Source organism: Puntigrus tetrazona, chromosome 17 (genome assembly GCF_018831695.1).
Source record: "Puntigrus tetrazona isolate hp1 chromosome 17, ASM1883169v1, whole genome shotgun sequence".
Taxonomy (NCBI): domain Eukaryota; kingdom Metazoa; phylum Chordata; class Actinopteri; order Cypriniformes; family Cyprinidae; genus Puntigrus; species Puntigrus tetrazona.
This window is the reverse complement of record NC_056715.1, coordinates 18,005,324-18,031,954: the sequence shown is the minus strand read 5'-3', so window position 1 is coordinate 18,031,954 and position 26,631 is coordinate 18,005,324. Positions and strand designations below refer to the sequence as shown.

General features: G+C 36.5%; 1 protein-coding gene across 5 annotated transcripts; it reads right to left on the bottom strand.

Moving 5' to 3' along the window:
* Window positions 1–339: 339 nt before the first annotated feature.
* LOC122361529 (NACHT, LRR and PYD domains-containing protein 3-like) lies at window positions 340–17,445 on the bottom strand. Of its 5 annotated transcripts, none has more exons than XM_043262321.1 (12): window positions 17,234–17,445; window positions 16,937–17,010; window positions 11,849–11,962; window positions 11,513–11,620; window positions 9,530–11,323; window positions 9,175–9,345; window positions 8,394–8,564; window positions 6,733–6,903; window positions 3,819–3,989; window positions 2,956–3,126; window positions 1,704–1,868; window positions 340–1,400 (listed from the first exon to the last, which is right to left on the bottom strand). In XM_043262321.1, exons 2-11 carry the CDS (start codon window positions 16,978–16,980, stop codon window positions 1,718–1,720), a joined length of 3,066 nt encoding a protein of 1,021 aa, XP_043118256.1. In that variant the 5' UTR covers window positions 16,981–17,010; window positions 17,234–17,445; the 3' UTR covers window positions 340–1,400; window positions 1,704–1,717. The 5 variants fall into 5 exon arrangements, 4 of the variants coding, with proteins under 4 accessions (XP_043118256.1, XP_043118255.1, XP_043118257.1 ...); XM_043262320.1 differs by having other exon boundaries at window positions 340–1,110; XM_043262322.1 differs by having other exon boundaries at window positions 340–1,110; window positions 17,250–17,445.
* Window positions 17,446–26,631: the final 9,186 nt, after the last annotated feature.

Sequence of the window (26,631 nt, the reverse complement as noted above, 5' to 3'; positions counted from 1 at the left end):
CCGCTCAAGCTGTTCAAGTAAATGAATATATAGGCACTGGTGCAGTACATGGTCTCTTTCATTTCTTTCCTGTTTTGTTTTAAATGAGAAAATAAAAGTAAGCAATATGCATTAGAAATAATATGTATGTTACATAGAAATAATTTATGTTTAGTGATGTTCTTACCAAGTAGTGGATAAGTTATATTAATAATGTCATTACATGACACATTGTGTAGGAATATATATTTAAATTTTTTTTAAAGATTTATGAATACATGATTCATATAATTATGACATTATGTAGCAATATTTGCTGAGAAAAAGCCCAAATAAAAAAGACGTACACAACACAAAAAGTAGCCTTTCAAAAATTTTTAATTCTGTGACTCTCCTCATTAATTCAACCCATTATTGCATCCTGTTTGGAATTAGTAACTTCATCACATTGTAAAAGTTTTTTGTTCTCTCAGATGACTTATTTCATCTGAGCACAAGCAAATATTTTTAGTCCGTTTAATGCAAGGGGACAGGAACACTACGAAAATCACAAAGTGAACACGACAGTCAAGTTTAAAATATTAGTATTTGTGATCTTCTTACATATGCCTATTGGTTCACTTAAGAAGACAATGACTAATTAATAGGAGTTATATGTCTTACATTTATAGTCACTGGTGTAGTTTAAGTGGCATTTTTTAAGTGCCATTGCATTAAATATTCTATGTAAAAAAAACTAAGTACAAAAAAACAACAACAGCATAACAATTTTATGTATATAACTTAATAATGCCTTATATATTAAAGTTTTGTTTTAAATGGATGAGAAACAGAGAGGCTACTAGCTTATATAATTAGCAGAAAACATTAAATTATTTATGAAAACATCTCAAGGGCATTTTTTTTCTTTTGCGATACAACAAAATGTCACAATGTGAAAACACATTATGTGAAAATACATTTTAGCAGTGACATCATTATGCACACCATTTTATCAGCAAAAGGCCAGAAACGGACTACATACAGCAAATGTCAGACACCAAAGTTTACATTCTTTATCAAAACTGGATAGAAACTCTGTTGCAGCTCTTTATTCATCGTCAGCTGATCCCGAAGAAACTGGGCTGATATCTAAACAAAATTACAGCCAGAGATATTAGTACATCCATATATTAGTTCAGTTCAGTTTTCCGTTAAGAAACTTGGTTTGGACAGGTGTCATACTGTCACGTCTTCGGACTTTGTTATTGTTTTTGTCTTGTGCCATGTGCTCCCTGTGCCCTGCCTTCCCTCCGTGTTAATTATATCATTGTCTTCAGCTGCGTCTTGTTAATTTACCCTGTGTACTTAAGTCCTGTGTTTTCAGTTCAGTTGGTCCGATCTCGTCTTTATTTTCGTGTGGTTTAGTTGTATCTGCCTGCCTGAATATTGTTTATTTAATCTGAGTGGATTAGAGCCTTTTTGTTTTCATTTATACTCATTTATACATACATCATATTAACAAAGCCTCACACAAAACAGCAGTTGATATTACTAGTTCTTAAACTTCTATTTCAGTATACTGCAGATGAAAATATTAATTAATTAATTAATTAGACATATCACAGAATTAAACTCTTAATAAACAGTACAGGAACTACAGTGGAGTTGACCATATATCTTATATTCTCCAGTTATATGGTCTTTGAATGAATCAGTTTAAAAGATTTATTAAACATACTCACAATAACAGAATGCCTCAGATATAATGTAGATCATCTTTCAGTAACTCCACTGATTTTCCTAGTTTATTCCCAGACAGATTAAGATCTCTTAGGTGTGAGGGGTTTGATTTCAGAGCTGAAGCCAGAGCAGCACAACTTTCATCTGTGACACCACAAGAATATAACCTGTAGAAAATAATGACTCAAACTCAACTGGATATAAGGACAGTGTAGAGAAATCATTTTAAAAAAATCAGTAAATGCAGTAAATATCACATTTTTTATTTAAATGCTGAGTAGCCAGGGTTTCGCATACATTTGTCCAAAGATCACGTTAACGAGCCTCATTTACACAGTGATTTTCTTCCATTTTGATCAGCTGTCTTTCACAAAGACTGCTTTGTCCATGATACAAGAAAGACAAAATAAAACCTGCTGATGGAGGAAAAGGGCTGAATGGTTCCATGCATAAAGTCATGTTAACAGTGTCCTTTGTGAAAATGCTTTGCATTTATTTTCCCCCATTTTTTTCTTTCTTGAAAATCGTATTTGAATGTGCAGCAAATATGTGGGCTCAGAGAGGATTCAGGTTCTGTAGTATAACCCCTAAAGTTGTAGTGATATAATGTCTCTGTTCCCTCCATCAGGGAACTAGGGCTATGTATAAGTAACCCATAAGTTCTATACAATGTGTAAGGTGTTTACTTAATAAACAATGTTTTTGTTTTAAAGCTTTCAGTGTCTCTCTTTCTATCACTGATAATGTTGACACCTAAAGTGATTATAACTTGATCTCCATTGATCACTATAACAGTTATTTTAAACTAAACATATTCAGGCATGGCATCCAGGATTAATCCTAGGCTAATTAAATTCAGATATTTAAGCAACTTTTACAAAAATGCCTTCGAAGAAAACATTACAGGTGCGCATGTTGAAAAAGAATAATGACACTGACATTTTTTAAAAATATTTTAGAGCAAGATATTTTCAGTTGAGACAGCTTAAACATGCGCTTAGTCTGGGACTATCTAAAGCCTTGTCTGTTCAACTCTGAACTTATGAGTCAGTTAGGCATCCTCTACAGTAAATTACAGAGAATCTGACTCCCTTTTATCTGAAACTGAGAGTTCAGACTTAAAGATGAATTAAATGAATTTTAGAGAAATTTGAGCTGAGGTTTTGTTCACAGAAGCATTTTAATCACTGACTTAGTGCTAAAATGAAAACCTTAGTGTTTAAAGATGTGAAGCTGTCAGAGAAATGATCTTACCACAGTTCCTCCAGTTTACAGTGAGGATCCTCCAGTACAGCTGAGAGCATATTGACTGAATTTCCTATTTTATTCTTGGACAAATGCAGTTGCCTCAGGTGTGAGGGGTTTGATCTCAGAGCTGAGACCAGAGGAGCACAACCTTCACCTGTAAGACCACAGTAACTCAACCTATGGAGAACAATGAACACACTTCACTCTTAGTTCAGATCACTTTAGCAGTAAATCTAATATTAAAGAATGTTAATGGAAAAGAAATTATGATGCATAATTGATACTGTTTTGGCCATGAGAATCATATCTGAGAAACAACTGAGCCACTGGAGGTCGCACATGGTGTTGTCAAAAATGCTTAAGTATGTCATTAAAGGTTGGCTAATGGATGTGAATGAATGTCCGAAAGCCTACCACTTGGGCAGATTGTAATTGTCTGCAGAGAGAAGATACATGCTCTGGGGCAACAGGGTGATCATTTCCAATAAACTCTGAAAAACTGTACTGGAAGAACTGAATATTGGCAATCAAGGGATGGCAAAGATGAAGATGCTTGGCTGTAAATATGTGGAGTAGCAATAGCAGGTTAATAGAAATTGCGAATAATGCCAGAGAAAACTAAAAAATCATGTCAGGTTTAAAGTGGCTGTTTGCAGCATACAGACTTCTTGACCACATTGTCACAGACAAAGGAATTTAACTCACATCTGAGGATAAAAACTTTAAAAACCTAATGCAGTAAACTGGCATTCTTCATTCAGAGAGTCACAGGTCATCCTGCTACCAGTGTCATAGCATAGCACCTCTCCACAACAGCTCAGATGTACTTTACATTGTGTTTCAAGTGTGACAGTCCTGTATTATGTTACCTCAGAATCTCAAGTTTACAGTGAGGATCCTCCAGTACAACAGAGAGCTGATTCACAGAATTTCCTATTTTATTCACTGACAGATCGAGTTCTCTCAGGTGTGAGGGGTTTGATTTCAAAGCTGAAGCCAAGGCAGCACAACCTTCATCTGTGAGACCACAATGTCTCAACCTGTAGAGTACAAAGACACATTATTTAGTCTTTACTCTTTCTGTTCAGAACAGATCAGAGAACTCATTACTAAAGAAAAAGTGCAAATCAATATATTTGATGGATCATTGGTCTTTTAAAGGGCCTAAAATTAACATTCCTCCACACCTGCCAATGGCCAATTACGTAATAAATAAAATAAATTTACCAGTCATTAAGCTCTATGTACAGAACAAATTGGCAAAACCTGTAATTACAATTTTTGTTGTTGCTGTTATTATTTATTATTATGATATATTATAGAAATGTTTCTCTGTATACTGTGGCAAAACTATGTAAATGGCATGCATATCGGAGAAATTTGAAAGGGTCTGAAAATGCTTGAAAATTAAAGTCTGTCATTTAACAGTTTTTGTAAATAGTTGGCAAATATTGCTGAATTGTCTCATCATCTTATCTCAGCTTGCATTCAAATACCCCACGAGTAAGCTTCTTTGAACAGTAAATCCTGCCTCTTTTAATTAGATTGGTGAAAACATTTTGACATTGACAAGGGTTTTTCAGCCACTGTACTGAGCCAGAGCAAGCTAAAAAAAATTGCAGTGGGCAACCATATTGCTGCAGCACCTAGGGAGATGTTTGGTGGTTCAGTGCCTTGCTCAAAGTTCTAACCTCAGCTGGTCATTTAGTACCTCCACCAATCCCTGCCAGACCTGAGAATCTTTAAACTTTGGGTTATAAGTCTGACTTTCTAACCCAGAGGTCTCAATCTCTATTACTGGATGGCCATAGCTGTGAAGAGTTTAGCTCCAACCAAGTCTTAATTACATCTGCTTTAAAGTTTCTACTTATCTTGAACACCTTAATTAGCTGGATCAGGTGTGTTTGATTAGGGTTGTAGATAAACTGTGCAGAGCTGTGGCCCTCCAGGAATTGAGTTTGAGACCAGTGCTCTAACCATAATTACACAACTGCCCCATGCATATCAGTTATTTATTTGAATTAGCAAATACAGTACTCATAAAAAGAATGAAATATATATGTATTATTTTATTATTATATTCCATAAATTAAACAAGCTAGGCCTATTTCACTGCCCATGTCATACAATCAGGTTCCTAAAGTAAATAAGGTCAGAACCATGTCTAAAAATCTGCATCATATTCAACAGAGGCAGCTCTTAAACAGACAGCAGATGAAAAAAACTTATAACCAGCTGCTTTGATAATTATCAAAGATCAAAAGAAAAAAAGAGAAAATCAATAGCTTTTGTAGCTTTAAGGGTTAATCTATATTTAATTTAGAATTTGGCGTTTGATAATGATGTATCCAATTTCTGTATACATCCTGATTGATGAAGGGCACAGGTAAATATGACATTTATTACAATGGTTTTATGTGAAGATTATGTTTTAATGTCACTTAAGTTATTTTATGCAGTCTAATAAATGTTAAAATTAATAGCTTTGTACTGTTGATTGGCTAATCAGTGGTTATTAGAGTGACATTAGAGTGATACTGGCCTTCAGTTATATAAGAATGTGACATTGTAAAATATTCAGAATATACTGTATTTATTTAGAGGAGAGTCAAAACCTCCTCTGAGATTCAGAGCCAAGAGGCCAGAGGGAGTAAAAAAAAATACTTCAAAAAGAACATAATGCTTTTGCGATTGGTAGGTCTATAAGTAAAAAAAAAAAAAAGTGTGCACAACCTCAGATGGGATGTGTGATAAATGTGAAGTGTTGCTGTAATGATGGGCTATCTGACATTTTCAAGTAGGCAAGTAGGAAGATGGACTGAAGGCTCGAGAATGCCACCACAACGAGCTTGGTAGCGTGAGCAGTGAGACTGGATGGAACAAAAGGCATCGCGTCCAGAGAATGTGCTCGACATTGTAGCAGAATAGCACAGCCTGGGAGATGGGAGCATCAACAAATCAAACTTTTTCAATGTTCCTAAACCAGGCTGTGCCATAGATGCAATTCTTGGTCCACAAGTATGGACATCGCCTTCCCGAGGGACTGTGCTGTGACTATCATTACCCCTGAGGCAATATCAGTCGATGAGCACAGGTCCAGCATCAACCTCGGGTTGGTACTACCCTCGTGCATTTTAGTGCCTTGACTCGATATTCTAATGTTTTGTTTCTAGTCAAAACTTGGAGACACTTGTTCATGCCTTTATCACCAGCAGGGTGTATTATTGTAATGGTCTCCTCACTGGCCTTCCTAAAAAGACCATTAGACAGCTGCAGCTCATACAGAATACTGCTGCTAGGATTCTGACTAGAACCAGAACATCTGAGCATATCACACCAGTCCTCAAGTCCTTACACTGGCTTACTGTAACATATAGGATTGATTTTACTTTTAAGTACTTTTACTCGTTTATAACTCAGTGGCCTTGAACATAAATATGTTGCAGATATGCTCACATAATATAAACCTAACAGAGCACCCAAATTATTAAGATCTAGTCAGTTAGAAATACCAAGGGTTCACACAAAACAAGGGGAGTTAGCTATTATGCCACCTGCAGTTTGAACCAGCTTCCAGAAGAGATCAGATGTGCTAAAACATTAGCCACATTTAATTGCAGACTCAAAACCCATCTGTTTAGCTGTGCATTTATTGAAAGAGCAACTAGGTTTGCTAGGTTCAAAATAATTGCACTGCATACACTTTTTAAAAATCAATCAGCTGAACACTTCAAATATATATTTACGTTGTGTTTTATTTATGAGTCATATACATGATTTTACCTTAGTTTCTTCAGTTTACAGTGAGGATCCTCCAGTACAGCAGCGAGCAGCTTCACTGAATTTCCTATTTTATTCTCAGAAAGATCCAGATCTCTCAGATGTGATGGGTTTGATCTCAGAGCTGAAGCCAGAGCAGCACAACCTTCATCTGTGACACCACAATCCCACAACCTATAAACAACAATTACACACTCTTTACTCAGTGTAATCAGTGCAGACCTGTCAGTATAGCAGATAATCCATTATTAAAGAGAAAATACAAATCAATTTGTTTGATGGATCACTGAACATTTTTCAAATTTAAGGCAACATATTAGATACATATTTTCAAAGTGTGATGGCTAAAGAAATGTGCTTTCAAACACCAACATATACCAATATTTTTATTTTTTCTTCTATATTGTTTAGCATTTTGTCGACGTTCATGTAATGCATCACAAGTATATTTGAGCTTGAACTACTTTATTACATTTTGGTACATCAATAATTAGTTGGTGTGCACTAGGGCTGTCCTTGCCATTTTTTTGGTTGACTAGTAGTTGTAGTCAAATAATTGCATGCTTATTAAAAAACTATTTAAATCAGCCTTTGATTGCCTAGACTGCCAAATAAACAGTGCGTGCACACATTACTTTGGCAGAAAATAATGATTATGAATGTTTCAAGAAATAAACAATAAGGAGACTGCAATAACATTTTAATAAATCCATTAACTAGTGCTGCATTTCTTTTTCGGTTTAAGAGATGAAGTTGGCGACACTGACTTGTCATCTCTTGTGGATTACATATTCTGAGATTATTTTAATTTGTTCATTTTCACTCTCTATAGATATTTTTAATGTTTGCTAGGCAAAGAGATGTAAAGTGTGATGTTTTTGTGAGTGCACATAAATAAATGTATAGTCTTTACGGATTTAAAATATGTGTTATTCCTATCTATATAATAATATGTTAGTCACAGAGACTATTAAAATTTTGGTTGACCAAGGTTCTTCTTCTTTAACTAATGATTAGAGTCTGCCCTAGTGTGCACACTTTTTGTTTATGTTAAACTGAAACAAATAACAATATCTAAAGTCTGCCAGGAGAGGGTCTGTCATGAGAAGCATCAGTTCTGGGAACCAGGTTCAGCTGGGCCCACAAGACACCACCAGCAAGACTTGATTCTCATCCTCCCTGACTTTGCACAGTGTCTGTGCAAGCAGGCTTAATGTGGGAAACACATACTTGCAAAGTCCATGTGCATGTCTGACAGTACATCTGTGCCAAATGTCCAATTATTGAGGCAATAAAATATCTGGTAGCTCCAAATAAGCTGGACCATTTGGGGATAGAGTCTCCAGGGAACACAGCACATGACAGCTCATCGGCTGCATGATTGAGCACACCCAGAATTTGAATAGCATAAAATCAGATGCTTCCGAAGAAATGGCAAGTGAGTTGCAACATGCAACAGGATTGACACCACCTTGTCAGTTGATGTACATAAAAGTAACAAAGGCGTGTATTGCAGCACATTACAAAAAAATAAAATATGTAGTTTTTTTTTTTTTTTTTTAAATGTGCCATTGTATTTAGCTGTTTCGGATTTGTAATTTTCTTTTCTGTTACTTTTTTATTTTCACTTTAGATATATATTACATTGTCACACATGATCCTACCATAGTTTCTCCAGTTTACAGTGAGGATCCTCCAGTACACCAGAAAGCAGCTTTATTGAATATCCTATTTTATTCAGTGACAGATCCAGATCTCTCAGGTGTGAGGGGTTTGATCTCAGAGCTGAAGCCAGAGCAGCAAAACCCTCATCTGTAACTCCACAATATCTCAACCTGTAGAGAAAAATTACACACTCTTTACTCTCTCAGTTCAGATAAGTTTAGTAGTAAATCCAATATTAAATTTCAAACTTAAAATACAAAACAATAAGTTTAATGATTCATTAGACCAGCTAGAGTTCCTACCTGGTATAAAAAGTTTGAATTGCTGAACAATTTGCATTACTCCAACTTATTAACAGTATGCATATTATACAAACTTAAAGTATACAAACTTAACTTCAAACCTAAACTTATTTTTCTTATTTCTATCATCTGATTAATCAGTGGTTGGACCAAAAGATATAACTTACTTATTGACTTTAAGTGTTGTTTATAGGGCTGCCAACATTTAAGTTCAGCTTGGAGTGAAAATTATTAGGCAATAAACTTGCAATTAAGTCCAATTATTTTTCTGAATTATTCTGAACTAAACTAAACATGGAACCATACTTTTGAGATTAAAAGTAAAACATGTTTATTTTATTTTAAACTGTTTTTACATCTATACATATTTATTACCTATAATAAAAAGTCATTATATAACTGTGTTAAACTGTGTTGAATATATTTTATTCAAGAGATGTTTATAGTGGTGTATTTCAGTGTGAATCTCTGATTTTACCTCAGTATCTCCAGTTTACAGTGAATATCCCCCAGTACAGTAAAGAGCATATTCACTGAATTTAGTGTTTTATTCCAAGACAGATCCAGTTGTCTTAGGTGTGAGGGGTTTGATCTCAGAGCTGAAGCCAGAGCAGCACAGTCTTCATTTGTGAGATCACAATCCCACAACCTGTAAATGAAAATCATATTTGTGACTATCAAATAGCTATAAAAAAAAAAATACACTCAAACAACTTTCTGAAATTAACAACAACTTCTATTCCAATATAATTTATATCATGAGAAAAAAAACTACAAAGATACAGATGTATTTCTAAATGTAAAATTCTTCCCGAATTCTCAATGATACTCACTGAACTGATCTGGATTCTTTAATCACAGGCAGCATCTTTAGAAAAACTTCCAGTCTTTCAGTTTTACTGTTTTCTCCAATAAATGTATTAAAATCAAATGTATCCAGCTTATCTTCTGATGTCAACAACACAAAAACAACAGCTGACCACTGGGATGAAAACAGTTTAGTTTCCTTTATTCTTCCAGATTTCAGATAATGTTGTATTTCCTCCATTAGTGAACAGTCACCCAGTTCATTCAGACAGTGGAAAAGATTAATGGATTTCTCTGAAGAGTCAATAGTTCTTAGTTTCTTCTTGATGTACTCAGCTGTTTTCTTATTGCTTTCAGAACTGCTTCTTTTCAGTGTTATTATTCGTTGTAGGAGAATCTGATGAGACTCCAATGACAACCCCAGAAGGAACCGCAGGAAAAGATCCAGATGTCCATTTTTACTCTGTACAGCTTCATCCACAGCTCTCTGATGCAGGTTAGATAATGAATCATTCTCAAACCAATTAAACACTTCAGATAGTGGTCTTTGTTGATGTATTTGGTCAAACACATTTATGCTGTTATTTGTACAGGAGAGATGCACATATAGAGCTGCTAGATGTTCCTGAATGCTCAGATGAACAAAGCAGAAGACGTTTGCCTGATATAAGCCCATCTCCTCTCTGAAGATCTGAGTGCACAATCCTGAGTACACTGATGCTTCTGTCACATCAATGCCACACTCTCTCAGGTCTTCCTCATAGAAGATCACATTGCCTTTCACAAGCTGCTGGAAAGCGACTTTCCCCAGTTTGAGGATCATGTCTTCACTGGTCATGTTCTTCTCATAGTCCTTCTCATGTTTGATGTTGGTCTGAAAAATAAGGAAGTGTGAGTACATTTCAGTGATAGTCTTGGGAATCTCTCCACTTTCTGCTTGACTCAAGATCTTCTCAAGAACAGTGGCTGAGATCCAGCAAAACACTGGGATGTGGCACATGATGTAGAGGCTCCTCGTTGACTTCAGGTGTGAGATGATCCTGTCGGCCAGACCCTGATCACTGATTCTCTTCTTGAAGTATTCCTGCTTCTGTGGCTCATTGAAGCCTCGTAACTCTGTCACTCGATGGACGCACTCAGAGGGGACGAGATCAGCTGCTGCTGGTCTGGAGGTGATCCAGATGAGAGCAGAAGGAAGAAGATTACCCACAATGAGGTTCGTCAGCAGCATGTCAACTGAGGCTGATTCATTTACATCATACAACCTCACATCACTCTGGTATTCCAAAGACAGACGACACTCATCCAGACCATCGAAAATGAACAATACTTTACACTCATTAATTGGCATTTTCATTTCTTTCATTTCAGGGAAAAAGACACATAGAAGATCAGAAAGACTGAGTGTTTTGTCCTTCAACAAATTGATTTCTCTGAAAGGAAGTGGAAATATAAGCTGGATGTCCTGATTCTCTTTCCCTTCAGCCCAGTCCAGGATGAACTTTTGCACAGATACTGTTTTTCCAATGCCAGCGACACCCTTTGTCAGCGCAGTTCTGATGGCTTTATCTTGTCTAGGTAAAGATCTAAAGATGTCATTGCATTTAATGGCTGTATCCGCTATTGCTGCTCTCCTGGACTGTGTCTCAATCTCTCTCACCTCATGCTCATTAGTAATCTCTCCACTCTCAATCTCTGTCATGTAGAGCCCTGTGTAAATCCTATTCAGTAGTGTTGGGTTTCCATGTGTAGCTGTTCCCTCATACAGACACTCAAATTTCTTCATCAAACTGAATTTAAACATGTTGAGGACTTCATATCTGAAATTAAAATATCACATTTTTAAATAAATGGTAAATGTATAGAGCAATTTTTTATTTGAATGTTTATTGTTGATTATGAGAGATGAAACACACTGTAAGGTTTATGAAATGAGTTATAAATAAACAACATATATTTGAGAAATGTATGATAATGCATTGCAACAAAATCAAGAAATTACAATTTACCTGATACCAAGATACATGCTTTCATTAAAATCCTGTGGTTGAATCATAGACTGGTCGTAGTTCTTGCAGACATTTTTTGTTACATTTGATCTGTGTGGCAGGATTGACCTTAAACATCATGAAGAGAATTAGACATTTTTTGTTGTTGTTGTCATCATTCAGTTGTGAATGTGTTTATAATCAATGCACTTGTTAAAGGTCACAACTGTAAAAAAATAAATAAATAAAATGTATGTAAATACAAATTTCTACTCTATGCTATATATCTGATCATTGTCAGACTGGATTTCATGATCAGTCTGTTTTTTAATCAACTCAAAAGCAAAAAAGATATACTTTTGACTATGCGTTGTGTTGTCACTCTTAAAATTTATTAGATGACCCATAGACACGTCACTCTTCATAGACACGCTGCTGGGCACTGGTTCTGATCTCTTCTGATGAATTGAACTATAAACACACACAAAAAAAAAAAGATTAAAATGCATTTTTTGAATTACTCTGAACAAACCATGTAACATCAACTCTGCGCTACTAATTCAACTCTATACACTATTAATTAGCACAGTAGCAACAGCTGTTTAATACAATAACTTGTAAGCACAAAACCCAAGATACTTCACTTTTCAATATAAATATGGCTTTATTAGATAAACCTAAGACACATAACTAATTAACACATAAACACATGCATTCACACATTCATACGAGTTGCAGGAAAAGAGAAAATGAGAAAGGAATGAAAACGAAAATGTCAAATGCAAAGTTAAAGCAATATTAGCAAGTCCTAATATTGCTTTAGTATTAATATTGACTTAGAGATGGCGGGCTAGATGCGGCCAGGTAGCAGCAGACGTGCAGGCTGGAGATGGAACAGGAAATGGATACTCTCCTGAAGAAGGAAACAATCGAAGTGGTCGCTCTTCACGAAAGAGAGTTTGGGTTCTACAATTCCCAAGAAGTATAGAGGGCTGAGGCCCATTTTAGATCTCATACTCCTGAACCACTCAGTGATGAAGCTGAAGTTCAGGAGTCTTGATCAAGGTGTCACGTTGAGCTGTACGTGCCTTAGATATGTGGAGGAAACCCTGGTTCCTACATCGGGGCCAGGTGCTGGGAGCTCCTGGCCAGGTGCTAGGAGATCGGCGCGATCTCGGCCTACCACTTCTCTCCCGGTGGACATACAATGGGTAGAGACCCTTTGGTGACACATTTCCTCTGTGGTGCACTGAGGGTGAGGCCACAAATTCGATCCCAGGTTCCAATATGGGATCTGGCTGTGGTGTTAGAGGCCCTCTGTGGACCGTGATTTGAGCCCATAGAGCCCATAGAGATCTCTGATCATCTGCTGACGATGAAAGATCACACTGTTGCTAGCAATGAAGTGAAAACTTCTTATATTCAGCTGTGCAGAATTATTAGGCATGTTATCTTTCATTAATTTTCTTGTTTGTATCTGTTAATTTAAGGCATCTTGTGGAATTATAAAGTTATTTTATAAAGTTATTTGTAGTTCTCTGGTGTCATGTGCTCTTTTCAGCAGCACCAACATAGTGACAGAACATAGGACGAAAGAATGTAGGAATTCACTTTCAGTTCCTATGCCTGGAGCAGCAGTACCATTCGTTGTAGGTCCACACCAGGTACTTCTTGTATATGGTGTTCCTTACTTCCCTGACAGCTCACTTTGTGTTTTTTACATTATCAGGCTTGTCTTGTATATGTTTCTTGTTGGTAGTGCTCTGTGTCCTCTTAGTTTCCTCTGTGGATTTTTTAAAAGATTGTTATTTGAAGTTTTCATTGTTAATGTGACTGGTGATATTTAGATAGGTAAACGACTTGGCACAAGTTCATTGGTTCCTGCTGAATATGCAGCTAAAGACCTTACTGCATTCCATTTAAATGGCTTGCTAGCATTCAACGGAGATTCCTGCAACAAAGGGTTGAAAAAGATCATTTGAAAAGAATCAGCTGGGAGAACATCTAGCAACTAATTAAGTTAACTGGCCTCAGGTCTGTAACAAAATCAGCAATAAAAATAGATGTGTAAGAGAGGCAGAGTGTGATTGACACACATGCCTACTTACCTCATTAATTTGTCACATCCTCCTTGCTGTTACCGCTATCAGAGTAGTGGATCCACAAGCAATACTGATAGCACATGGATATTGTCCTGTTTCAGCACTCACCCCATTTTCATAGTAATTTGCAATTTCATAAACTTACACTCCATTTGTCCTGTTGTTGCTTTGTCCTTGTGATGTTTGTCTGTGTGGGCATAGTCAGTCTTCTGACGGGAAATACAGAGATTATGGCCGATCATGACATCACAGGCTTCAAGTACTGTGCATCACAACCAAAAGATTCAGAGAAACTATAGAAATCTCTGTGTGTAAGGCCGAAGACCTTTGTTGGATGCCTGTGGTCTTTTTCCTTTAGATGACACTGCATCACTCATAGTTATGATTCTGTCATTGACGTCACGATAAATGAGCCCAGGAATACTTACAAAAACCACTGTCGGTAAACACAATCCACCATGCCATCTATCCTTTGGGCTGAAGACAAGGCAGACCTTCCAGGGTGTTATCAGTGTTCAGCTCAAAGCCAGAATCTCTGGTGGTGAAGTTTGATGTTGCTAGCATTGATGCAGAAGAGTTCGATTATCTCAATCTTTTGCATATGAGCAGATTGTATTTTAGCAAAATTCTCCCTGCCCTGCAATTTATGTGTGGTTTGTGTCATAATGTGGTTGTAGAGAGAAGTGCTAGACGAGAATATAACATTAACAGTCTTTAATCTTCTACACCCGAATCAACAATATAGTTACAGGCAGGCAGGCCTGTAATGAACAACCTGAACTGAAACAAACAGGAATACAAGGATGAACGACAAGGATGCGGCAGAGCCAGAGCAACAGAGGACCAATGTGGGGCTAGGGGGGATGGAGGAGCCTGACAGAGCCGGAGGGATGGAGGGACGAGCTGCAGCCTGAGGAGAGGAATCCCGAGACGACGGATGGTAGAGCAGAGCTGGTGGACTGATGTGCCTTTCTCCAGCGATGGCTCTGTGGTCGCGTCAGACTCGGTAACTCTGTCAGTGGCGGGCATTGGCTGTGGTTCCGCGTCACGGTCAAGTGATGGGCTGGGCTCTGGATCTGGAATGGTGCTGGTGTTGCTGTCCTTCAAGCTGAACAGTCACTGGCGTGACCATTCCCACCATTCCACAGCTTCACTCGTGTGGAGGCGTTGAGTCCACAAAAGTGGATCGAGCACAGGAAGCTGTCTGGGTAACGCGAGTCGTTCGCGAGGGCAATGAACTCCTCCGTTTAGCCCTCGAGACAGCATTCCCCCTGCTCCAGGAGGAGGACGAGGAAATTCGGCTCAAACATTAGGGCAAAAATAATAAACACACTGCTTTAAAAAAAAGCACGCTGCTTAATTAACTGTCTGTATCCATTTATGAAATGTCGCAAAGTGTGAACTACTTGGAATGTTTAGCTCTGTTCAGGCCAGTAGCCAGCTATGAGAATTTGTGTGTGAAAATTTTTTTTCATTTTTAAAAATAACATTTATTATGAATGACTCATTTGCTCTAATTCCTCAAATAAAAGTTACAGTTTAGAGTCAGCAGCTGACTTCTAAATCGACATGCGATGTAAGTTGCATAATACATCGCATCAGAGGTCAGCCAGAACTCGTCGCTCTTGCATAAAAAAAAAATGGAAGTCAGTTATTTACATTATAATTTAAAAACAAGAAATATTTTTGGTACAAAAACCCATCGATCTGCTTCAGAGGACATGTCATAACCCCCCCAAGGGAGTAAGCTTTAAAATAACGGCCACTATCCACAAGCATTACAAGGCCTGTAGATACTGCCTTGGATGCGACTAGTTCAGTGAGTCACATACATTGTGCTAAACCTAATGAAAGTGCTCTTGTAATTTGAGATTCTATTGTATGAAATGTGAGAATAGCGACACCAGCCACTATAGTCCAATCTTTACATCTGACATCTTGTCAAATTTAAAAAGTGCTGCCTAATGCCAAATGTAAATTTAGTAAGATTGTTATTAATGTCGGGGAAAATTATGTTCAACTTCGCCAGTTGGAGATCACTGAAAGTAACATTATAGAGGTGAGTGAATTCCCAATTCCGATGTCAACACTGTAATATGTTTTGGTCCCCCTATACACAGCAGACTGTTGTCTCCCAATGGCTGAATGTCTAAGTGGTGCCTGCAGAAGAATATAGTTTTTGGGGACGACTTGACCTCTTGCGACCAAAATTGCGAACTATGCTATAAACATTAACTGCAGATATGTTAATACATGCATTTATGACCTCCTCATCTGCTGCGTTCTCAAAACTCTGGCCATTTGATAATACCAAAAGAATATATATAGAATATCAAAATTCAAAACTGTAGAAAAAAAAAAATCTACTGCAGGCGGCAGAACCTTTTCCCTCTTAGCACCCAAACTCTGGAGTAATCTACCTAACACTCTTCGGGAGGAAGTGACATTAAATCTACATTAAAGACCCAACTCTTTAACCTGGTTTAGACATAACACACAAATACGCTCACAAATAAATATTATTCAAATCGGTTAAAGGATTTATTAGATCCGAGAACAATACCCATAACACACTATGTACTTGTTACGCCATAAAAAGATTGCCATCTACAGTAATATTAATCTCTTTATTTCTTATTCTGTTTCTCAGTTCATACCCAGATCAGAAAGGTAGATTAACACAAAGAGATGACCTTCATCAGAGACAGAACACCTAGATAAGCCCCGTAGACAGATCACAGGAACCAGACACAATCAAACAAACACACAAAAAAAACAAACAATCATTTAAAATTTAACTGGAAATTAAGTGCTGGACATCTAGCTATGCTACACGCATTTTAAATAATATATTTTAAATATCTTAAATACATCTAATAGACATCTATTTAAAAGGAAATGTCCTATAGACGTATTTCAGATGAGTAAACACTACAAAATACGTCTTGCAGATGTAAATAGACATCAAATAGTCAAATAGACATCTCCGAGATATATATGTGTGCTATCGAAGTTTACTTTAGCAACACACAGATATGTAACAATGGATCATTTTTCTCAATAAAAAAAATTAAAGAGAAAATATTGTCGTCTCTTTTGTTTTACTGGGTTCTACTTCCAGGACCGATAAAAATCTGATGATGTTTTTGGTCGTATTTATGCAGAAATAGGCTATAATTTGTAAAGAGTTGAAGAAACGTTCAAGAAGCACTGTATATTATACAAAGGTCCTAAAATCATAGAGAACTTTACAATGAATGTTTATTATATTAGTGCTGTTAATAAAAGTGACATTTTTTAACTTTTAAGAGGATTTAATAAAGTGACTGTTTATTCAAAATACCTGCATCTTGGAGAAAAGTCATCATCACTAGGTTTGTCTTCCATGGTGAAAGAATCTGATCTCCACTAGCGACTCTGAATGCAAATCAACAAACACATTCATTTATCTCAACCGATCCTGTGGCGTTCACACAAATGCGCTGTATGTTAATAAAAATGCTAAAATAATCCACAGACAACAAGAATCTCAAATGAAACCACGTTAATTTGCTTTCCACGATAAATGTCGATGCAATAATATATGTCCTTCAGATAAAATATGAGGTCACCTGTAAAGAGTATGGTGACCCACACTCACCTTGATCAACACTTACTTCTTCACGAAAGCCTTCGGTGTCAATCGTCTTCTTATGAATTAATACCTTTACTTAGATTTGACAAAGCTCCATACGAAACTCAGACACTCTGCTTCGAGAGTTTAAATGGCGAAAAATAAACTTATTTGTGAGTGACCTACACGGTCACACTCGAGAATATGATCTGCTCGTCGAGCCTGTTCTCTCACCTGCATATCAGTTTCCCAGAAGTATTGACTTCATATAATGTTGATAGAGGACTTTGGGTTTAGGTCACGCATTGGCCTTCAGCTTCTAAACAGCTTCTCTTTAACCTGTTTATATGTACACTTTTTTTTAAGGCGACACTTCTTTTAGATTAGCAAAAAGAAAATTGTCAAATTGAATTCAAATTACATTCACATTCAAGCACATCTGAAGTGGATCGACATTTTTCATTGATGTTACCTAAAACCTAAACACCAAACGCATTCTTGTTTTAGGACAGATTTGATCAACTTTTTTGATCTGCTTCAAATTCTGACTGCTATACTTGCGCCTGCATTTCAATTACAATATTTGGTTATTACCCACCAACTACATAAAACCACGTTAATTGTTAGCAGAGCGCAAAAAAACAACCGGTACACGTGGTACTTTTTTCCATTAGCATTCCAGCCATGTCTTTTTATTAAACAAAACGGGCACGTGTGCTCAATCAGTCAGTGATTAGGTCACATGACATAACATACACTTTGCAGCGTGCCTGCTGAAAAAAGATTACAAATAAAAATAGAAATAAAAATACAAATGAGAGCATAACATTCACATTAAAATTTATAAAAAAAAATGCATATGGTATATTTACGTGATAAATAAAAAAATATTCAATTCAATATAAACATACAATTCATTTGTGCAAGGTGAGAAATTGCTTGTCAGTTTGGAGAATTACATTGTCAAGGAAGGGTTAGGTGAGATGTAGTAACCTGGAGGAACCACAAGGTGACAACATTGTATTACAAGTGTTGCCTTCTTACACGTAAGTCTGTTGAAGACGACGTCACATCCTGTGCTGATCTCTGTTACTGTAACTGAGGTAAACAGAAAGTAAAGGTTGACTTCAACTCAATGCATGTAGTAGACTGACCTCTTTTGAAGGTATGTTGAGATATGTATGTTAATGTTGAGAGAAGTGGGCTGATCAAGAAAGTCTCCTCAAACACATTTTAACATTACATAAATAGTTTTTTATGGTTGCTCACGCACAAGGCTCATTTTGTCGAAACACTACCCACAGTTCACACATCCACACGCTGGAGAATCAGAACATTTCAGGTCTTTCAAAATGAAACACTAAACCCAGTTTTAACAACAAAAAAACATGATACAGGAATTATATTGAAATATAAAATCTTAGTAGAATATTTATCAATCAATCAATCATTTTTATTTATATAGCGCTTTTAACAACACAGGTTGCATCAAAGCACTGTACAGTATAATGACAGGGATGTATAATGACGAGAGTGACCAATTTCTTATTAAATGCAGAGACGGTCTCTGTAGTCAATTCGACGTTAAATCACTAGAAGTTAAGTGTCCCCAACCAAGCAAGCCAGAGGCGACAGCGGCAAGGAAACAAAACCCCATCCATACAGAATGGAGAAAAAAAAAACCTTGGGAGAAACCAGACTCAGTTGGGGTCAGTTCTCCTCTGACCGGACGCCCAGCACTTAACCTCCAGTTCAATTTTAAACGCAGCTGTGTCAGGTAGTGTATTTATGAATAGTAAAATTTGAATAGCACTGTTCAAACTGAATAGTAATTACTAATTAGTAATTATTCCTGAAAGCTGGACCAGATGTCCTATTTTTGTCTTTTGTCTGTCTTTCTTCTTTTGATAAATTGATTGCTTTGGAATAATTTGTTTGGAAACATGGATTAGGAAAGAGTGAGAGGAAGCCTCACAGTACTGAACATGCATCCGCAATTTTCCACACATTTTCCCCAGTGCTGGTCTCATAGGGTCATGAGGCTGGAGCCTTTCCAGTCTTGCAGTTCTGTCCTGTATGTCTCTGAATTGCGAGAGAAGCCCAGAGGAAACCAACATCAGCACAGAGAGAACATACAAACTCCACAGAGAAAGATTTCCTGCAGCAGCTGGGACTCATACAGTACCTCATTATACTTGACTGATGACAGTTTGGATAGGATAGGATGGAAATGGAAATGCTTTTCTCATTCATTCTTCGTGCCGAGTAGGTAAAATGAAAACATGTTATTCTTATTCAATAGCTACAGTTTTGTTTCAACTGCTAATAAGCATTGTTCAGTACTAAAACCGCATTTTCAAAACTGCTCACACAGTCTGCATTACCAACATGAATCTTGACCAAATGGTTCATCTCACCTCCAAAACCTACTCAGATCAACAAAACACTTCATATCGGTCTCAAAATAAGCTTGTGTCATCATAACGCTGCGAACAATTCTCCTTTTTGTTCATAACACACTGATTTACAGTTTTTTTCAACTGCTTACGTTTTCAAAACTGCCTCTTTTTTTCCAAACCTCACGCACAAATCCAATAATCGCACGGACAAAATGCAAAACGCCTCACATCTCTTGCAAAATGAAGCACGGCATTCAAAACATCACAAACACATCCCAAAAGGAAACATTTGTTTTACATTGCAAACACATTTGCCATAATGTTATGTCTTCGGATATATCATACACACACAGTTATTCAAAACTTAAAGCTCTTCTTTAATTAGCTCCTATGTACATTTCTGTTCAAGGCTGAAAGTAATTGGAAGAGAGATGATGAAAAATTCAGAGTAAACAAGAAAGCAAGTTTAAAAATTGTTGTCGTTGTTGTTTTACTGTAAGCATTTGTGGTTATGTTACAGTTTTTGCAAAACCATTCACATTTAATTGGAACTCTTTTGTCAAAATTCTTTGTCAAAATGTCACTCTGATGACAAAATGATACACACTTGCCTCATATGAGTGCACTTTCAGATTAGCAGAAACACACCAGTGTACTTTATATAAAACACTGCGGTCTTTAATCAGGTAGCATTCTGTGAAGCTCAATGCAACACTTAGGCTGATGATACACTGGGCCACTTTTTGAGCAATGTTGCTGGGCAACTTTAGAAAATGTTCCTGTAAACAGTCAACCAGGCGAGGGACAGGGCCCATTATTTATTAAATTATCCAGATAGACATTTCTTACCCATTCTCAAGCAACATTGCCCAGTGTATCATCAGCCTCAGCTTTTGTTATGGTTTCAACAAAGGTTTTCGCAACAATCAAAAATTAAAGCATCGAAAGGTTAAACTCAATGCTGCACAGTACAGTATCATACTTTACAGTACACTACAGTAAATGCAGTAGAGGAAAAACAGTACAGTAATGTTATCCCAATGGTACACTTCACACATGGTTCATACAGATGAGTTTTGATGGAAGCACTTACACATTATACGCATTGTGCTCAATCCTAAACATTCTTTTTTTTTGTTGAGATATTGTTATGACATGAAAATGTTGGCCAAACAGGACACACAACACAAGTACTTCACGTTCACGAAACCATTTATTTGCTCGACACACTGCAGGGCAGAAAATCAGAACATATTTTCAATATTTTGGGCAGCAGTGATAATGTTAGATTCCTGTGGCTAATGCGGAGAAGCGTGTTTAGTGTCTGGCAATAAGCGTAATGCTTTCCAAAAATGCTTATAGTTGTGCAGATTTGGGCTGAGGTTGTGCTATCATGCTTCACTAACTGTGCGTTATTTAAAGTTTTAGTGTGTAAGCAATGCTAAAAATAAATAAATATGATCAGTATATTGGATTTATTGTCTAGTGCTAAAGGATATGTTGTTTATAAGCTGCTCATGGAGGGGAAATCTTATCTCAATGTAATGGCTCTGTCTCTTGCACTTGATTGCTTGTAAATATCGATTGTTGAATTGAATTTTTCAATTACAAATTACTTTTTTTTTATTACAAATAATTTTTGTATTTTAGTTAAGCTTGTTAACTTGTTAAATTGTTAAATTTTTTGTAAAATTTTTCGTTGAGCTTGTATTTGTTATTTGTAGCTAAATACTTTTGGATGTAATTCTCTCTGATGGAGATGTGGTTTCAAAAACTGTGTGTAAGCATCATGCAACTGTAATCAAGGAGCAGGCTGATTATGATTATAACCTCATTTTATACTCAGTTATCATATTTTGTATGCAAGCATTTTGTTCATGTTTATTGTTTGAAAAATCGTCTTCTTCAGAAATATGAAGTAAAGACTGTAGAAGCCTGATCTCACTCAAGAGAGGAGGAACACGTTCTGGCTTCGTTCTCAAGAGTGTTTCTACTTCTTGTCTTGAATCCCAGAACCTGCTCAGAGCCCACTGAAATGAGGGGGATGAGAACTGAACTGAATTCTGGGTCAGGTGGCCTTAACTACTATGTACTTGCATCAAAAATAAGCCAAATGTACTTCATTGTGTTCATATTGAACTGCACTTTTGAAAAAACACCTTTGCTGCTATTGAGGTGGATACGGGACAGGTTTGGTGGTATGAATAGGTTTAAGGTGTAAAGGATTGGTCAACAGTGTAATTCTAAATATAAGTTCAGAAATTAGTTATGGATGTAGATACAATGTAAGAACATATATGTACACAATAAGTGCAGTGTAGTTAAAGGACCAAAACAGCTAATAAAATCGAAAAATGTTTCCACTTTTCTGGTAGAGTTAAGGTTGAAAATTGCCGGTGTAATTTTGGTTTGTCACTTGTGTAACTGTGCATAAACACTTTCTGTCGGTCACCACAGCAAACTCACGTGACATACTTTAACACAATGATTGCCAAGTTAAAAAAATTCAGGTCTATGAGCAACTTTAACATCATTTGAAACCATTAGTATTTAGCTATATCGAGTGAAAAAAATGCATGCTTATGTATAAATAAGTATGCATTTTTTTTACATTTTATATTTTTGCAAACAAAAAAAACAAGATGCAGGCAGGATACAATCACATTTCTAGATTGCATTTAGATTAAACAGGTCCAATCACGATGCGGCCCGTGCCAATGGAAGCACACCGATCAAATAACATTTAGATGACAAACACGTTCACACTTGTCGTGTAACGTTCAGATGCAGGTCACAAGTAAATGCCAAGTGTAAACACAACCTGTTTCTCTAAAACAAGCGACACGGAGGCAGCTGGAGAGATATAAACCTCCCAAACGCCCGACTATAAAATCAGCACTCTTAGAAAGATGCTCAGCTAATCTTATGTAAAGACAATAACTGTTGTATAAACCAAACTAATGCGTGTCACTCATGGCATGCATGATGCTGGCTTAGGCCCAGCATTGCCACAGTCCCCAGCTGACCAATAGCATGTAAAAACACCACAGGAATAGATTAGCGTGATATACTACACCACAGTCAGATGGTACACCCATAGAGGCACTGGAGCACAAAGAGATTAGGATAATAAGTCCAAAGCCAAGAAAGGCCTTTCAAGAGAGAACGTATAAGATTGCAGCCTGCTATCAGGTTGGCTCTGGTTCGCCCTGGATGACATTGTGAAAGGTGTCAGTCTGTAGACCAAGTTACACGCTCATTTATATTTACTGTAACCTCGATTCTGTAACCTCATTTTTTGTAAGCAAATATTTCTGAGGCCAAAAATATCGGTTGATTTTAAGAACATCTTTATGCGATTTAAGTCACCCAGTTTTAAGAGCATTCTTTCATTTAGACCTGTCGTCAATCTAAAAGGTCTATTTTTTAAACCCCATCTATTCCGACTCATGCAAATGAAAGGAACATAGGTGAACCCAAATTAAATTATTACGATAAATTGCTACAGAGCCTCTTATACCAGCCTGATCTCATGTTCATACATAGGCATGAATACATTACCTTTGCAACCTTAAAACATTATTATTGATGCTAAAACATACAAATTTTATGCATTTTAAAGTTTAAAAGTTTATAATTAAGATATTCGCATCAGTGCATTTTTATCGTTTTGTCAAGCGATTTAAATTTTTAAACCCCAAACCTAAACCTACCCATTTTATATAGGATATAAAACGCAGTCGACCAAAATATGCAGGACAATAACTATTTTCGTAGCAACATAGCATTTAAAAATATTTTTATTGCCACTAATCCCACTCCTACCTCTGAACTTAAACATAACTATCTCCATACAGTATGACACAAGCAAGACAGACAGATAAATGCAATTACAATGCAAAAATGTAGAAAGCAGTACCAATAGTAACTCAAAAAGAGAATGTTTTGCAGCCACAGTCCTCTCTGGCAGAATACAGCAGGTCTGTGTGAGGTGCAGAGCAGAATTTATGCTGAAAATATTATCCAGATTATTTCCACATGTTGCGTTTTTTATAGTTCTATTATCATTCACAGCATGTCAGAGAAAACGCCTTTTGTGGCCCATGGGACAAAAGTTAGACATTAAATGACAAGTAAAGGTTAAACTATTGCAGAAATGCTGTACTTTTTTTGTTAACGTTAGAAAGGGCTACTTTTGGAGGAAAGCTGGCAGCAGAAATCACGCAGAACAACAGTTAAATAATGCAGTTGCAAACAAGGTAATTGATATGACAACTGAAAACAACAGAAATAATGAAATAATGCCACGGTTTCAGTATTCATAAGGATCCGATTTTAGGTGTAGTCAATGTATCTGTTTTATGTTTAAATGCTGAAAATACATCAGTATTTGTACATTTAAGCGCTTGTTAAAATGCAAGCAAATTTACATTTTATAGAACATCATTTTACATAAAATGCATACAAGTTATCATGACATCGCGTCGTTTTGTTCAGTTTGTTCAAATAATCCTGCATATTTCAACATATGAAGTGTTTAGGATATGCAAATGTGGACAAAATACAAAAGAAAAAATGCAATGGGACATCAAAAACAAAAAGCTTGCAAAGCAAAATTTGATGTTTGTAAGAAACAAATCCATAATGTAGGCGTTTTGAGCTTCAAACCATTGCATCTGGTCCTTTTTCCATAATGTTTCTTGTTAAAGGTCTGGCCTGAATCAGAAGAGAATCTGAAACCTAATTTCACTGGAGGAAGTGTTATTACGGATTATGGACTATTTTGGCCATGCATCTTTTGTCTTCTGTGGGTGTTAAGTGATGGTCTGGTCTGGTTTTTATCATCTGTTTGGACTCTCATTCTGACGGCACCCATTCACTGCAGAGCATCCGTTGATGAGACACTGACGGAATGCTACATTTCTCCAGATCTGATGAAGAAACAAACTCACAGAGATGGGTGAACCCACCCCGGGATTGTATTACGTTAATAAATATTCAGCATATTCAATTTTTCCGTCAACTATTCCTTTAAAGAGAAACAAGCTAAAATCTATACATTAAAACCGCACAGAAACGAAATGTTGTTGTTAATGAAAAGTTTAGTCGATGCATTTTTATTGGCTAATCATACAGAAATGTCTGTCAGGACGATACAAAAGATGTGTGCTCATTGTGAATGACGCATGCGACACTGATTGGCACCATTTAATAATTTAAGACATTTCACTGGATACAGGCAACTTTAGACCTTAAACGTATACCTTACAAACAGCATGTTTTATGCATGAGCTGATTACTTTAGTTTGACTTTCAAAAGGACTTGTATTATATGCTGTCTGCTGAGACATTGTTGATGGAAGAGACACAATGCAGGTGTTTTCCTTCATGCACGTTTGATCATTTATAACATGTAAGCAGAACTTATTATTAGGAGCCAGTGACATGTAGACACGGCCATTTAAATAGCCGTAGAGACACTGGGGTGTGGTTACGGTCTTCTTACTTGTTCTACTTCTTCTTTTTTAATAACTTAATAAATTAAGTTCGATATTTTATGCTACCTTTTTCTGGAACTTCATGAATAAGAAGTTGAGCCGGTGTCACATTTCGGTAAATTTGCATTGTAGATGACCACACGACACTACTGGGTTTCCAGAGCTACATGTCGTCAGCTAGTCTGCAAGCTGCAGTTGGAACAAGACATAGTCAATTATTCAAGCCAGAGTCCGTTTGATTTGTCTCCTGGTGATTACACACGCTTCTGTTCAAGCACCTCACCGCTGTTTTGTCTTTCAGCGTTAAGATAGTATGATATGACGCAAAACTGTATTTGAGTGATCAAATGTTGGATATTCACCTCCTGGACACTTTCTCATTATGGCCAATGATATTACACTCACGATTTCTGGAAGCAGTATCTTACAGCTTTCACGATTAAGAATGTGTTTATGGAAGAAAAGATAAAGCATTAAAGCATTGCATTTAACCAGTTTACAATAAGCAATCAAAGGAATTTAGAAGCAAACAAGTAGAGAATTCTTGGTTACAGTTGGTTCAAATACAATTTGTTACATTATAATGTGTCATTATACTTTTATATACAGACGTACAAACATACTAACTATATATGATGGTTTATTTTGGTAGTCCATTTTAGACATTCTAATACATGTCAACTAATTCTCATTAGTTTGCAGCTTCATGTCAACTAGCTCTCAGAGTAGACCGTTAGGGTATAGGTTTAGAGTCAGTAGAGTAAGTTGACATATACTTGTAAAGTTTCTGATAGTATGTAGTATGTTGTGAACACATCAAAATAAAGTGTTAGAAGATATTAATCAGACAGTCTACTAATACTCTAATGACTGCTAGTTGACCTTGTAGTTACAAAGTTACTTACCGTTAGTAGAGTGTCTGAAGTGGACTATCAATATAAAGTGTTACCCTGTGTGTGTGTGTGTGTGTGTGTGTGTGTGTGTGTGTGTGTGTGTGTGTGTCATTACTCCAGTCTTTACATCATTACTCCAGGTGTCAATAATAATTTTTGTGGAAATAGTGATAGATTACAATGCAAAGGTTTGGAGTGAGATAAGTAAATGCGTAATAAGTAATAAGTAATGCTGTTTAGTTTAATTTAACATTACTTTAAAAATATCACCATGATCGATACTAACTAACAATAACTGATCAACAGATCAACACATTAGGATGATTTCTGAAGAATCATGTGACACTGGAGATTTCAGCTGCGCATCACAGAAATAACTTACATATTCAAAGGGAAACGGTAAAAATATCTCACACTAGTACTGTTTTAATGTATTTCTGGTCAAATGTGGTGAGTAGAAGAAACCATTGATGTACTATAATTAAGTAAGAGCTTGAAATGATTGAGCTCATTAATGTATATAAAAGTTTACGTGGACTAAGACACGTATCACTGAAGTGGTGTCCTGTGTAGTAGAGTTAGACCAGATGTAGCTCATCACCGGTGAGAGTTTATGCTCTCTGGACACAACATGT

Coding starts and splice junctions, on each gene's coding strand:
- LOC122361529 (XM_043262321.1), bottom strand. CDS start 16,980: ATGGAAGACAAACCTAGTGATGATGACTTTTCTCCAAGATGCAG. Junction 11,963..16,936: donor GACTTTTCTCCAAGATGCAG/GTATTTTGAATA, acceptor GTGTGTTTATAG/TTCAATTCATCAGAAGAGAT. Junction 11,324..11,512: donor AGCATGTATCTTGGTATCAG/GTAAATTGTAAT, acceptor TTTTAATTTCAG/ATATGAAGTCCTCAACATGT.